At 48.7% G+C, this 15,582-nt stretch overlaps 1 protein-coding gene across 2 annotated transcripts; it reads left to right on the top strand.

Moving 5' to 3' along the window:
- Nucleotides 1–5,264: 5,264 nt before the first annotated feature.
- LOC119331626 (ABC transporter C family member 10-like) lies at nt 5,265–15,193 on the top strand. Of its 2 annotated transcripts, none has more exons than XM_037604790.1 (13): nt 5,265–5,426; nt 5,704–5,756; nt 5,861–7,911; nt 8,148–8,468; nt 8,544–8,630; nt 8,727–9,326; nt 9,415–9,579; nt 9,706–10,000; nt 11,162–11,376; nt 11,478–11,783; nt 13,982–14,045; nt 14,281–14,520; nt 14,633–15,193. In XM_037604790.1, the coding sequence occupies exons 2-13, from the start codon at nt 5,735–5,737 to the stop codon at nt 14,740–14,742; spliced, it is 4,476 nt and encodes a 1,491-aa protein (XP_037460687.1). In that variant the 5' UTR covers nt 5,265–5,426; nt 5,704–5,734; the 3' UTR covers nt 14,743–15,193. The 2 variants fall into 2 exon arrangements, with proteins under 2 accessions (XP_037460687.1, XP_037460688.1); XM_037604791.1 differs by having other exon boundaries at nt 5,265–5,591.
- Nucleotides 15,194–15,582: the final 389 nt, after the last annotated feature.

Genomic DNA, 15,582 nt, shown 5'->3' with positions numbered 1-15,582 from the left:
CTGCTGCGTGCCCCGCCGCGCGCTTGGCCGCCCCGCGCCCCGCCGCGCGCTTGGCCGCCCCGCGCGCTCGGCCGCCACGCCCGTGCTCTGCCGCCCGCGCCTCGGGCGCCAGACACCGCACGCCAGCTCCGGCACGAGCCACGGGTGGAGACCCGCGGCGCCTCGAAGCTCGCCACCTCGACCGCACCCGCGCTGCCCCGCTGCCGCCTGCACACGCGCCCGCAAAGAGCCGATGGCCGGCACAGCGTCGTGCGCTCCAAAAGTGCATGGGGAGTTGATGGGGACAGAGAAAAAGGAAGATAGAGAGTGGTGGGAGGTGGGTGTGTGGGTGACAGGTGGGGTCACCCGGACCGACGCGGACGGAGAGGACGTAGAACGCGTCCGGTTCTGTCCGCTTTGGACGCAAATCCAGCCCAACTTTGGTCTAGAGATAGGGTTAGACGGACACAAAACGGACAAGATGGGTCTGAATCATCGCACGCTGGGTCGTGGGGTTTGTCCGTTTTACCCCAAACTGACAGGGCCGGACAAAATGGGGTCGTGCGGTGGAGTTGGCCTTAGAAGGTAAATTACATGCATAGTTTTCTAAACTATCTCCAATAAAGGTTCCATTTTCTACAATATACTTGTATGAATATTATTGTGATGATGTACCTTGCCAGTTAGCAACCACGGTAGGGTGGTCTCAAATCTTCGCGTGCCTCCCGTACTATGGCGTCCGCTCTTACCAGCACCCAGCGTGCTAGGGTTTCTTGCGCCTCCCGTCGGTGCCACCATTGGTCTACATCGTCTCCTGTGATCTTAGGGCCATGAAGGCGTGGTGGATCCTAACCCTTGCCGCCGGGAGGGCTTCATTTTCTAATGTTTTTTTAAATTTTGTTAGGTTTGTGTCCTGCTCAGAGATGCGAGATGGCGGTTGCTCTATGTAGATGGAATAAATGTCTCCCCGGCTAGCCCCCGTTCCGATGATGTTTCTAGCATCGCTCGACAACGTGTAGAGATTTGTCTCTGGTGGATCTCATGGGATTCGGCCGACGTTGGTCTTCGGTGGACCCACGTGGATCCGGTCTTCGTCCGTCTGTGTTCGAGTGTCTACGGGTTGGATCCTTCTAATCTACGCTTTCTTCATCAGCGATGGTTGATGTTCTGGTGCGCTGGTCGTATGGGGCCTTAGCATGGCGACTTCCTAACTGTCTACTGCAACAAGGTTTGACCGGCTCCGATGACGGTGGCATGCCTTCGGCTCACTCCAATGCTTGTACTCGTCGCTAAGTGGTCTACGGACCTGGTCTAGAGGAATTTTTGTATTTTTGTGTTTTTAGTCCTACCTTGACAGCTGATGGATTGATGAGAAGTTCTCCTTGGATTTTTGTCGTTGTGATGAATAAAATAAAAATACGAGTTTTTCCACTGAAATAGGCTCATACCGTTGTTTTGCACTAGCGGCCCGATATGTTAGGGCATCTCCAGCCGCGCCCCCAGGAAGGCCTCCCCAGGCATTTTTTTTGCGCCGGCGCCGAAAAATCGGCCCAGTCGCGCCCCCAGGAGCCCGATTTTCGCCGGCCTGGGCCGAAAACAGCACCGGCGGACCCAGGCCGAACCCGGCACGCTGGGGGGCGCCTGGGGGCGCCGGGCGAACTTTTTTGGCGTGAAAAAGCTGCGGGCCCGCCGCGTCAGCGACACGGCTCTCTTCTCGCCCCTTCGTCGTCCTCATCGCCTCGTTTCCCGTGGTGAATCAATGCCAAAGCTGCCGCGCTGCCGCGCCGGTCAGCCTGCGCCATTGATGCCTCACGGGCGGCGCAGTGAAGGCCGGACGACGCGCGTCCCTCGCCCTCCCTCGCCCGCCACGCGTACACACGGCGGCCACGCGTACGGGCGGCGTCAACGCCTCCCCACCCACCGGCCACTTCGTCCTCGTCGAGCCCAAGCCGGAGCCCGGCCTCCCCGTGGAGTACGAGGAGATAGCCCGGTGTGGCTTCTCCGACGAGGACGCCCTGCGGTGGGCGCGGGACGACTACCTCCGCGTTGAGATGGTCCGGCAGCGCCGGGCCCTGGAGGAGATCGCCGCCCGCAAGCGTGGGCGCGAGGACGAGCACGGCGTCGTGGTCCTCGACAGCGACGACGACGACGACGACGCCCCCGGACCGTCCAACCCGCCGCGCCAACCGGGGGAGGGATGCAGCAGGGACGGCAGAGGCGCAGGCGGGGGCGGCGACGACGACGACGACGACGGTGACTACACGCGGTTCTACAGCCTCCTCGGCATGTAAACCGCGTGGGCGGGCGGCGAGGCGGGCGGCGAGGGAGACGGCGGGGGTAGCCCGCGGAAGTTTTTTTCTTTTTTTGTAAAATATGTTTAAGTTTGAACGAACTCGCCGATGTTTGCGTTAAATTTCAGTCGTGTTTGCGCCGTATTTGAATTTTTTTTAAAAAATGTGGGCGCCGCGACTGGGGGGGCATCACGCCCCTAGTGCGCAGTTTAGCGCCGGCGCGCCCCCAGGGGGCGATTTTTTGCCCCTCCTGGGGGGCCAACGGCTGGAGATGCCCTTAGCACCGGCCCGCGCGATACCTGCTCCACTAGATGCACCCAACTTCCGTTGCACCATTTAAAACGTTAGGGTTGCCTCAAAAAATAAATTAAAACGTTAGGGAAATATAAAAAATATATTTAGGACGTCAGCACATTATCAATATATGCTGTCACAAAAATTCAAATCAAAATTTAAAGCATTGCTTGAAATACAAAAAAAGAAAATTTTGTAACCGATAGAGGCAATGGGCAAATCTTCAGCCAAACTTATATTATATGCTATTCACTGTCGGATTTGTCATTTTAATATCTAATTTACATTTTGAATTTTGTGATAACGTAGACGTGTCAACGTGCTATTTTTTTAAAGTATTTTAGAAAATGCATCCGAGATTGAATGCACCACAAGCACCGGCACATCAGATACCGGCTAACAAATTTTTTGATACCTCCCGGGAGCTGCCACACTTATGCGAATGTACACGATATAGATTGTCAGTTTTTTTTGACTTTTCTCACTAGCGTAGTGGGCCAGTTTAGTTGGTGACTAACTTTTTCATAGTTTATCACACAGTTTCCATCACATTTGCCTTACTTTATGTGTTTAAAAAATTTAGCCACGCTTTGACTTTTCTTAGAAAATCTTGTCACACATTTTATATGTGCAACATATGGAGATTATTTTTCAGAAAAAGAGTTTTGCATTGTGCGTTGATAGAACCAAATACCAAACTAGTTTGACCAAACCTGCTTAACTCGAGGTGACAAAATGTGATAAAGTATGGTTAGGAACCAAACAACCCATGTAATGTTACCAGCTACCTCCTCGCAAAAAAAAAAGTTACCACCTACCGTGGAAAGTGCACGACCGTTGAGCTTGTGTGACTGTGACCACATGCTATTGCGCATGGCCTAACTGATGTGGAACCAATAAGATTTCCTCGTTGATGATCAAAATGATCAAACATTGGTATACTGTATCTATTATTATTATTATTATTATTATTATTATTATTATTATACGATTATTACGCTCGATGCTTCTACTCCGCGAACCCATAAACGGATAAGTTGTCTAACACATCGCGCAGTACAGGCCGCAGTTCGTATAGGTTCAACCCATACCCATCCTCCTGTACGAATTTCCTGCATATTTCATGTGAGATTCACGTTCCCGAAGGGATTGGATTTCTGAACGAGTGATCAGAGAATTATTGGAAGACCAACTGAGCATATTCTCCTTGGAGGTCCCATTTTGGTTGGTAGAGTTGGTAGCATGGCGTTTGTTCGTAGCATGGCACCTAAGTAAGATGCAGAGAAGTTTCATCCGCTGGGCAGGTAAGAGAGAAAGACTTGCGAAACTTGTTGACTAGCTAGCTAGGGGCCAAACGGGCAGCTGGGGAAAGAAAAAAGGCCATGACGCATCAAAGAGAGGCCGAGATAATCAGAGACGGTCAGAGGGAATTCTATAGCGTCCTCGCGATCCACGCTTGATATTCAAATATATATACGCTCCAACCGAAGGAATTGATGGATGGAGGGCAGATTTCAACTTGTGTCGTACTAAAAGAAAGCAGGAGCACGTGTGACCAAAAATATCAGGACAATCAACTTCTTGTTCCCCCACACGCAATGAGAATACGGAGAAGGTACGTTCTCCCTTGGTATCCGTTTGTCTGCGCCAAGGAGGAGCGTCGCTCGCCGCCGTCCCGACGCGTCGTGAAGGAAGAGCGTCGCTCGCCGCCGCCCCAGTCTAAGGCGTGTGTGCGCATTCTGCACTACCTTCACAGCGACGGCTTCTCGACATCGTCTCGGAGCGCCATGACGACGCAAGAGTACGCCGGCTAGGAGCAGCACATGAGCTGCAGAGGTCGATGTACTTTGCCTTTTGCTCCTCGTGGATGTAGCGCCACTCCTCGTCCTTCTCCTTGATGGCGAGGTTGGGGGCGACCGCCGCCCGCCACTGGAGGTCTTCGAACTCTTTCGCCTAGGCCCTGGACGAGGAAATGGTCTCTCGTCGAGATTGACGCCGTCGACCTCTTCCCCAGCCCACGTCCTCGGTGGCTGTGACCGCACTATAGACGACAGGAGGAGGCGGAGAGGATCATCCGCGAGCGTGATGCGGCCGCCGGGAAGCCATGCCATGACGTCTCCACCTTCTGCCACCCCAAGCCCGACAGTGACGACTCCGACGTCGGGTCGGGGAACGATGACGAAGGAGGAGCCCCGGCCAACCCGACATGACCCACGAGGCCACCATGAGGTATAAGATAATTTGTGGTTTTAGTTTTGTGTTTTTGGTTCACCGGACGAATTGTCCGGTTTTATGTACTCCCATCTCAAAATTCTTGTCTTAGGTTTGTCTAGATACGGATATACCTAATACTAAAACGTGACATGATATATCCGTATTTAGAGAAATGTAAGACAAGAATTTTGGGGACGGAGGGAGTACAAATTATCCTACTCTCAACGAAATCCGTCGTGTTTTTATGAAAATTCGTCCAATTTGATTGAATTTCATCCGGTTAATTTGAGTTATTGTGAAAATGTATGTAACTATGGTTGGATGGCTATCTCCCGCATTTGTGTCTGTGGACTGGTCGCTCTTGCACTAGAGCCAGGTTCTTTTCATCGCAAAAAAAAAGAGTCGGGTTCTTTAAAAGAAAATAGTACTGACAAAGAGTTTCAATGGGACTGCCCACGCATGTCCACACTACAGAGCGCGCCCAACTCCTACTGTTTCGGTCGTCCCCGTAGCGAAACAGCACACATGACGTTGAGAGAGCTGCGCGCAACTTCTTGCATCGTCAAGATCGCGCCCGCAGAGCGGGCGGAGGTCAGGAGGTGGGCGCGCGCGGCACTGCTGACCACCGAGCAGCCGTCTGCTAGAGAGGTCAACACTTTGCACCACCATTGCTTGCTTAGCTCTTTCAAACATAACCCGGCGGAGATTTGTTGCTTTCCCTGCCGAATGCCGATTGACGATCTTCCCCTTTGGATTTCCGACACCTTTTGTTCCCAGCGAGCACTGGGATTTCCCCTTGAACAATTTCATCGGGTTTGGACTCCGCGATGCTGCTCGTCTTCTCTTCTTTGTCTGTCTGTTCCTCCATGAAACAGAGTACTCTCTTCTTCTGTCCTAACCTGTTTCATCTCCACGATTGGCGCAGGGGCTGCTGATCCTCCTCGAATCACCACCAGATGGGGATGGGTTCCCTCACAAGTAAACTCTCTCCTCGACTTCCTCACGCTGCATCATTTTCGGCAACCAGCTGGAATCTGGGAACGCCATCTGTCTGACTCCAATACTCTGTAACCACACTTCAGGTTCTTCCTGGGTGACGAGCTTGTGTGGGAGCCCGATATGCTCCGGCCAAGACGTGGCCTCATGCGTTCTGAAGCAGATGTTCGACTCCTCCACCTGCACCAACCATCTGGCGGCGACCGGCATCACCGCGCTGCTCGGGTTTCTGCTCGCACTCCAGCTGCTTGTGAAAATTCCGCAGAGCAGAGCATCTGCACGGCAGCTCGTCATGCTCGGTCTCGGCTCGCCGCTGCACCTGTCTGCCGTGGTGTTCACCGGCTGCTTGGGCTTCGTTTATCTTGGGCTAGGACTCTGGATGCTGGGGAGTAACTTCAGTCAGGATGCTTCCGTTGTTTACCTTCCACATTGGTGGCTTGTAACATTATCTCAAGGACTGAATCTGGTCCTTGCCAGCTTGGCTTTCAGCATCAGACCTCGGTTTCTTGGAGCGGCATTCGTCAGGTCTTGGCCGGTCTTGCTGACCGTCTATGCAGCATTCATTTGTTCTTCTTCAGTTGTTGTTATTGTTGCAGAGAAGATGATCACTGTCAAGGGCTGTTTGGATGTTCTGTACTTACCAGGTGCAGTTCTCGTGCTTATTTATGGCATTCGGCACAGCCATGACGAAGAGGGGTATGGAGGAATTGGAAATGGTTTATACAAGCCCCTCAACACGGACACAGACGGTGAGGCAGCTGATTCTGAGACTCATCAGGTCACTCCCTTTGCTACTGCTGGTTTTTTCAGCGAGATGTCGTTTTGGTGGTTGAATCCTCTGATGAAGATGGGCTATGAGAATCCCCTTGAGGACAAAGACATGCTTCTTTTGGGCGCCGCAGATCGGGCGCAAAATCAGTACTCGATGCTCATGGAGAAGCTGAATTGCAGGAAGCAGTCGCCGTCACAGGCCACACCATCATTCTTCTGGACTATTGTTTCTTGTCACAAGCGTGCCATCGTGCTCTCGGGTTTCTTTGCTTTGCTCAAGGTTCTCACCTTATCTACAGGCCCAATAATTCTCAAGGCATTCATCAATGTATCACTTGGGAAAGGGACCTTTAAATACGAAGGCTATGCGCTGGCTGCATTATTGTTCGTCTGCAAATGCTGTGAATCATTGTCGGAGAGACAGTGGTATTTCCGCACTCGGAGATTAGGACTGCAGGTGAGGTCACTCCTGTCAGCAGCTATTTATAAGAAACAGCAGAGGCTATCAAATGCAGCAAAAATGAAGCACTCCTCTGGACAAATTATAAACTATGTGACCGTCGATGCCTATCGGATTGGGGAATTCCCATACTGGTTCCATCAAACATGGACAACAAGTGTTCAGCTTTGCATTGCTCTGGCAATTCTATATAATGCGGTTGGTGCTGCAATGATTTCATCATTGGTTGTCATCATTCTCACCGTACTCTGCAATGCTCCACTGGCCAGATTCCAACACAAATTTCAGAGCAAACTTATGGAAGCACAAGATGTGAGATTGAAAGCCATGTCCGAGTCACTAGTTCATATGAAGGTCTTGAAACTTTATGCATGGGAAGGCCACTTCAAGAAGGTCATCGAGGGGTTGAGGGAAGTTGAGTACAAGTGGTTGTCAGCATTCCAGCTTTGGAGGGCATACAACAGTTTCTTGTTCTGGGCTTCTCCTGCTTTGGTTTCTGTGGCAACCTTTGTAACATGCTATCTTTTGAAAATCCCTCTTGATGCTAGCAATGTATTCACCTTTGTGGCAACTCTACGTCTCGTGCAAGACCCAGTTAGGACGATACCCGATGTTATTGCAGTTGTGATACAAGCTAAGGTTGCTTTCACTCGGATATCAAAGTTCCTTGATGCACCTGAGCTAAACGAGCATGTTAGGAAGAAATATTATGGTGCCATTGATTACCCTATAGCGATGAATTCCTGTAGCTTCTCGTGGGATGAGAATACATCAAAACCAACTCTAAAGAATATAAATCTGGCAGTCAAAGCTGGAGAAAAGGTCGCAATTTGTGGAGAGGTAGGATCAGGAAAGTCGACACTTTTGGCTGCTGTACTCGGAGAGGTCCCCAAAACTGAAGGCGCGGTATGTTTTTTCTTACTAACTTCATTTTCTATTGAAATAGCTGCCATACTCGGAATTTAGACATTTATACATGTTTAAGATAAACATAGCCTGTTGACAACAGTGTCAAGTTCGGTTTGCAAAGTTGTTGTGAAAATTATGGTTGACAATATTTGTCAACATGTAGTATGTTCATCAATTCATTTTTTTCCTAACAACTTAATATACAATTATTTATCTTCGGATAAACATTTCAGATCGAAGTCTGTGGGAAAATAGCATATATTTCTCAGAATGCATGGATCCAAACAGGAAGTGTGCAAGATAATATTCTCTTTGGATCGTCGATGGACAGGCAAAGATACCACAACACACTCGTGAGGTGCTCGTTGGTCAAGGACCTTGAAATGTTGCCATATGGAGATTGTACTCAAATTGGGGAGAGAGGAGTAAATCTTAGTGGTGGTCAGAAGCAGCGCGTCCAGCTTGCTCGTGCACTATACCAAAATGCAGACATCTATCTTCTTGATGATCCTTTCAGTGCTGTTGATGCCCATACAGCCACAAGTCTCTTCAATGTAAGAATCATACCAGCAGATACATATTGTATTACTATAAGATCATGAACTGTTTTACAAAGCTCTTTGTAACAGGAATATGTCATGAGTGCTCTATCAGACAAGACCGTTCTTTTGGTGACTCACCAAGTGGATTTTCTACCTGTATTTGACTCCATTTTGGTATCTCTCCGCACTTCAAAAAAGTCACCATATGATGATATTTATCTGTAATTAGCTTTATTTATTTGTTGATGTCATCTAAATGATTCTTGGCAGTTGATGTCAGATGGAGAGGTTATTCGGTCTGCACCTTATCAAGATCTATTGGCAGATTGTGAAGAGTTTAAAGACCTTGTAAATGCCCATAAAGATACTATGGGTGTTTCACATCATAAGAACAACATACCCCATCAAAGATCTAAGGAAGCATCAATAAAGGAGACAGATGGTATTCATGGAAGTAGATATACAGAGTCTATGAAACCATCACCAGCAGATCAACTGATCAAGAAAGAGGAAAGAGAAACAGGGGATGCAGTTTTCAAGTCTTATATGCTTTACCTGCGCCAGAAGAAAGGCTTCCTGTATTTCTTCTTGTGTATGATTTCTCACATAATTTTTGTAGCTGGGCAGATATTACAGAATTCATGGATGGCTGCTAATGTCCAAAATCCTCATGTTAGCACACTGAAGTTAATTTCTGTGTACATTATTATCGGAGCTTGCACAATGATCTTCTTGCTATCAAGATCTTTAACAGTCGTTGTTCTTGGGGTCCAGTCATCAAGATCCTTATTTTCCCAGCTACTCAATTCATTGTTCCGTGCACCAATGTCCTTTTTTGATTCTACACCTCTAGGAAGGGTTCTTAGCCGGGTAAGAGTTCTTAGAGGAATGGTGATACAACAAGTTACAGAGATTTTCTCATGAGGGATTAACTTGTTCCCTTTTTCTTCTAATGCAGGTCTCTTCAGATTTGAGTATCGTTGACCTCGATATTCCATTTGCATTAGTGGTTAGCCTTGGTACCAGCTTAAATGCATGTAGCAATCTAGGGGTATTGGCCGTTGTTACATGGCAAGTTCTGTTTGTATCCGTGCCAATGATAGTTTTGGCAATTAGGTTGCAGGTAATCGGTGTGACTTTGTTACTTTATGGCTAATCCTCATTTCTTTGATTGTTTGATTTCATTCGCACTTCACAGTTTTGCACTCAAAGTTTTAATAAGTGAAGCCTGTTGTGTTTGGTCATGCAGAGGTACTATCTAGCATCGGCCAAGGAATTAATGCGGATCAATGGTACTACAAAGTCCGCCCTTGCGAGTCACTTAGGTGAATCGATTGCAGGGGCTATAACGATAAGGGCCTTTGGGGGAGAAGATCGTTTCTTTGCTAAAAATTTGGATCTTATTGACAAGAATGCCAGCCCATATTTCTGTAATTTTGCAGCAACTGAATGGTTGATTCAACGTATAGAAATAATGAGCGCCATAGTTCTTTCTTCTTCTGCCTTTGTCATGGCTCTTCTTCCTCAAGAAACTTTTAGCCCTGGTAAGCAATTATATGAGCACCACGTTGCTTCAAATAAGCTTTTGCTACGAGAATATACTTGATACTCCCTCCATACCGGAATAGATAACATTTCAGACATGACATGGGTCTCCAACAAACTAATTTGACCATTACATACTATGAAAATAATATTGATAAAAAATCCAATGATAGTATTTTGACCTTACTAGCCCAAATACCTTTTTATTATATAAAATAGTAAAGTTTAAACCTTTTTTTTGCCGGAGAAACTTTCAATCTATTCATTATCTGTCATGGCAATATAGAGAACACCGGAAGTAACAAAGATTACAACCTGGTCCGCAGACCGCCTAGCGATGACTACAAGCACTGAAGCGAGCGAAGGCACGCCGTCGTCATTGCCCCTTCCTCTCCGGAGCCGGGCAAACGTTGTTGTAGTAGCAGTCGGGAAGTCGTGGTGTTAAAGCTCCACAGGACAAGTGCACCAGAACAGCAAACGTCGCAGATAAAGAGAAGCGAAGATTGGAAAGATCAAACATATAGACACACGACCAGAGACATGCGAAGATTGGATCCTAACAGATCCACATGCCCTCCGATGATGGTGGTAGACGCAACATCAGGGTGGGGATCAGACATGGGAGATATTATTCCTACTAGGGAACATCGCCGCCGCCACACAGCCCCTACCGAGACGCTGAACCAAACAAGAACGAGAGCGGGATCCCTCCCGCTGGCGCAGGGTCGGGATTCTCCGCACCTCCACGGCCCAAAGGCCATCGGAGGCAACACGGACCTGCGGCCGTGACGACGGGAGAAGGAGAAACCCTAGTGTCCTGGGAGTAGCTTCTTGGGGAGGAGGAAAGGAAAGATGCCTAAAGTGTGAAAAGTTTGATTGAATGCTTTCAAGAATGTCACACTCCGAGGTAGTAATGTTTATTATTGCAAGAAAATTATATTTACCGCCCTCGGCTGGGCAAAACATTATGAACATAAAAGTCCGTACATTTCTCAAGCCACCACATGATTTTATGAATAAGTTTTTATTTGTTATGAAGAAGCAATTCTAGTCCTAATGCTTATGTGTCGGAGTTAACTAAATAAAGTATTTGATACCATTCAATTTGTCCAATTACAGATAGTAGCACTAATTAGTTCCTTGCTTTCATACTTGCACAGGTTTTGTGGGAATGGCATTGTCCTATGGTCTTTCGCTAAATACATCATTTGTTTTCTTTACTCAAAGCCAGTGCAACCTTGGGAATCAAATAATCTCGGTGGAACGGGTGAGCCAATACATGGACATACCAAGTGAAGCAGTAGAAGTCATTGAAGACAATCGACCATTACCAGATTGGCCCCAAAATGGCAATGTGGAGATTAGGCATTTGAAGGTAATCAATGTAAATATGTACACATAGACCTTACAAGGTAAAATAAAATCCTACCTAATAACACTTATAACAAATGTATGTGATGGATTTTCATTTAACAGATCAGGTATAGGATAGATGCTCCCCTTGTACTACATGGAATCACTTGCAGTTTCGAAGGTGGAGATAAGATCGGTATAGTTGGTCGAACAGGAAGTGGCAAGACAACGTTAATTGGTGCATTGTTTCGCCTTGTTGAACCTGATGAAGGGAAAATAATTATAGACTCTGTGGATATCAGTACAATAGGCTTACATGATCTGCGGTCGCGTTTGGGTATCATTCCACAAGATCCAACACTTTTTCAGGGTACAATAAGATACAATCTAGATCCTCTTGGGCAATTCTCAGATGAAAAAATATGGGAGGTAAGATTCTACACAGCTAACTATGTTGTTTATCCTCATCTTACGCAATGATAAGATAAGATTGTGATGACAAGGTATGACACTGAAAGCTGATGCAATGTTTAATCATGAGGTCATCCTCTTTTAGTACTATGGCAATTCAGCTTGATTAATTTGACATATACCTAACGATTTCAGAAAGTTCAGCACATTAACAAAATGGGGTGAATAAATTTAATTAGAGGAGATTCGAGAGTTGGAGAGGCCCGACCCTCGCGTCGCCCACACCGGGCGACTCGAGGGGAACCCCAGCCGCCACCGACCGCCGCCCCTCCTCCCGGCCACCCCCGCGTCGCCGCCGCCGGAGGGCCGGCCGGCGAAGCCGCGCCGGACCCAGGGATGGCGGCGGCGAGGCCGTTCTCCCCCCATCCCGCTTCACCCCACGCCCTTTCCCTCCACAACTCCTCCAGATCTGTCCCCTGGCGGCTCCAGCGGCTTCCACCGGCGCCGTGAGCGGCCTCCCCCGGCGGTGTCTTCCCCGCCCGCTGCTGGTGTGGTGGGTCTCCCTCCGGATGCGGCTCCTCCTGCTGCACTGGTCCCGTCTGCCCCATTTGGATCTGGGCCCCAGCCGGTTGTGGTGCTCCCCAGCCCGCTTGCCGTGGCGGCCGGGCACGCCCTCCTTGCTGCGTCCACCCCTCCCCCGACCCCCGCCACTCGTCCCTCTGCCGTCGCGGGTTTCCTGGTGGTCGCGCTTCAGCACCAGATCTGCGGGTTCAGGTGGCCTTGTCGGCCGGCTCCCCGTGCTCTCTCGTTGCGGCCTCGCGCTGGCCGCGGTGCACCTCAGCCTCTCCTTGTTGGGTGCGGCGCCCCGGCGTGTTGCTGCTTCTTTGGCCCTCCGTAGCCCGCTTCGCAGCTCATGGCTGCCTAGATTGTTGGGCTACGGCGGTGGTTGGCCGACTTGCTCCGGTTGCGAGGTGGAGGAGGCACTGCCGGGTGAAAACTTCATCGACGATGACGGCTGCAGCCGCCATTTTTCCTTCTTGAAGGCGTCGAGTTTGGCATTGTTTCCCTCCCCCCCAAGCACTCAGATCCCGAGAGAAATCTCGGACCCGGGGTTCCCCGTGTCGGATGGTGTCGACGTCTCTACGCCGTTTCCTCCTTGGGGGCATCTTCTTGGATTTCTTCTGCTTCGGGTGGACTCGCCTCTTGCTGCTTCCTCTCCACCTCGGCTTCGATCCCTGGCTGGCCATTGTCCTTGGCGACTCGAGTGGAGCTTGCTTGGACATCCTGGGGTGGCCTCGACGACGCGCTGCCCTTCGACCTCGGCGGCAGTACACCGGTACTGTGCCCTTCGGTCTCGGTGGCGTGTTGCCTTCTCGGCTTCGCTGGCGGCACACCGGTGCCGCCACTCGAACTCGGCTATTCGACGCTCTTCGTTCGCGCCAGTGATGCTTCTCGATATGCTTCTACTTCGGTGTCTCCTTTCTATCAGGGATGTGCTTCATGGTGGCCCGGACGACGTTTGCGTGGACATCCTGGGGTGGCCTCGGCGGCACGCTGCTCTTCGACCTCGGCGGCGGTACACCGGTGCCGTGCCCTTCGGTCTCGGTGGTTTGTTGTCTCTTGGCTTCGCCGGCGCACACCGGTGTCACCGCACGAACTCGGCTATCCGACGCCCTTCGTTCGTGCCAGTGATGTTCCATTGCGAGTTGCTGTTATGGTGCCCGTCTTTTTCTCCCTAGGCCTTGTTGTGGTTCATTGTCAGTGGTGGAACAAGCTGCTCAGTGGAGCTTGCTACCTGAGATGTCGGCCTCCAGGGGTTTCGGTTTGGTTCTGTTGCCAGCCTTCCCCTCCATTTTGTTTTCTTTCTTCTAGTTTTGGGCTTCCTCTTGAAGCCCTCCCCTGTTATTTTTTTTTGTGCCTTTGTGCACTTACTTGTATCTGTACTGACTGCCAAGTCACTTTCGAGTGGGAATATAACAAGCGGTGGGGTTTTTGGCCCCCCCGTCAATCTCGAAAAAAAATTTTAATTAGAGGAATCTCAAATGACAAGTTGCCTTTCTCATAAGAACTAGATTCCCTTGGAGGAACTAGACAACTTTTCACTTATGGAAGAAATTGGCACCCGAATTTGAGTTGAGGAGAACTCAGATGTGGGTGATGACCTCCCAGTCTCCCACCAACTGAAGTGGTTACTCCATTTGTTATTGTGCTTGCAGGTTCTTGCCAAATGTCAACTTCTTGAAGCTGTCCAGGAGAAGGAACAGGGACTGGATTCACATGGTAGGAAACTTCACTTTATCTATACTTTGGTTTCTGGAGTTCATCTTTTGAAACTAATAGTGTGTAAACAGAAAAGCTCTAATCATTTCAAGAATTCAAAATAGGTGTGAAAATACATGTGCCAATAAATATGTCAAATTGTTAGTAGTCATATGCGTATTAGCTATATCCTTGTGGTAGCATGATGTTTGGTATTATCTCATCCATAGTACTGATCAAGATCCTGTCATAATAGTTGTGGAAAGTGGGTCAAACTGGAGCATGGGCCAAAGGCAGCTCTTCTGCCTGGGACGCGCACTTCTGAGAAGGTGTCGTATCTTAGTTCTTGATGAAGCCACAGCGTCTATAGACAATGCAACAGATGTTCTCCTTCAGAAGACGATCCGGACAGAATTCAAATACTGCACTGTTATTACAGTTGCCCACCGTATACCAACAGTTATGGACTGCGATATGGTACTTGCAATGAGTGACGGTATGTTTCTCTTGCCGGCAAATTATAAGCAATGTAATGTTTCTTTGGGTGAGGATGCCAAATTGATCGTGGATATGTCCCATACTGATGAGCTATATATGAACACTTCCAGGGAAAGTAGTAGAGTTTGACAAACCTACAAAGCTCATGGAAACTGAAGGATCTCTCTTTCGCGAGCTGGTCAAGGAGTATTGGTCATACACTTCAAACACAAATATCTAGAAGAGATTGTCTCGAAGTTTCTCGGGTTATCTCTTTCTACACCAAATTCTATGTATTGTCATGGTGGGCTATCGCTGCCCTTTGGAATTGATGAAGGTAAACAGAGTAGATTCCTGAAGATTTCCTTGCCCCGGTAAACAGGAGGGACTAAATCTGCGACCCTGCCAACCGTACGGAATTGTAAGGCTCATAGTATCATTAGCATGGTCATAGTAGCTCATCAAACTTGAGCATATGTGTCTACTTGCAATGTTATGGTAGAATACTTTCCTGATTAGCTAGTGCATGTATTCACTTGCGCATCGTTTATGCTGAATGCATCGACTGTGGACGAGGTTTCATGCGATTGGTTTTGGTTGTATATGCTTTGATGTACTTCTCTCCAATGAAAATCGGCTTTGCTTTTGTAGTTAACAGCTGCCTATTTATATTGCGATAAAAACATTTCAGCAGGCATTCGAAAGAACCTAGAGTTGGCAAGCAGCGCAGCTCCTCTGTCTAATCTAACCGCGCTTCCTTACTGAAACACTACCTCACTTCATGGCCTGCTGGATTCGCCGATTCGGGCAACCAGCCGATCAATTGCAGTCACTGACATGTTGTTTAGTAGCTCTTGCTCTAGTACATTGCCTGCAGAGACAACTACTGCTTCAGCAGTTTGATCAGAGATGTTTGAAAGAGAACCATTGGTGCTGTACATTAACAACACAAGACCTTTCATCAGGGAGCAATTAGATTAGCGCTGTCCTTCAATATTGTGTCGAAATTTCTTTAGCGATCTAACCGTCGCTGCACTTTGGAGTTGCTGAAGCTAAACAGAGTAAATTCCTGAATATTTCC

The sequence above is a fragment of the Triticum dicoccoides genome, chromosome 7A, assembly GCF_002162155.2.
Source record: "Triticum dicoccoides isolate Atlit2015 ecotype Zavitan chromosome 7A, WEW_v2.0, whole genome shotgun sequence".
Taxonomy (NCBI): domain Eukaryota; kingdom Viridiplantae; phylum Streptophyta; class Magnoliopsida; order Poales; family Poaceae; genus Triticum; species Triticum dicoccoides.
This window is presented reverse-complemented; position numbering and strand designations above follow the sequence as displayed.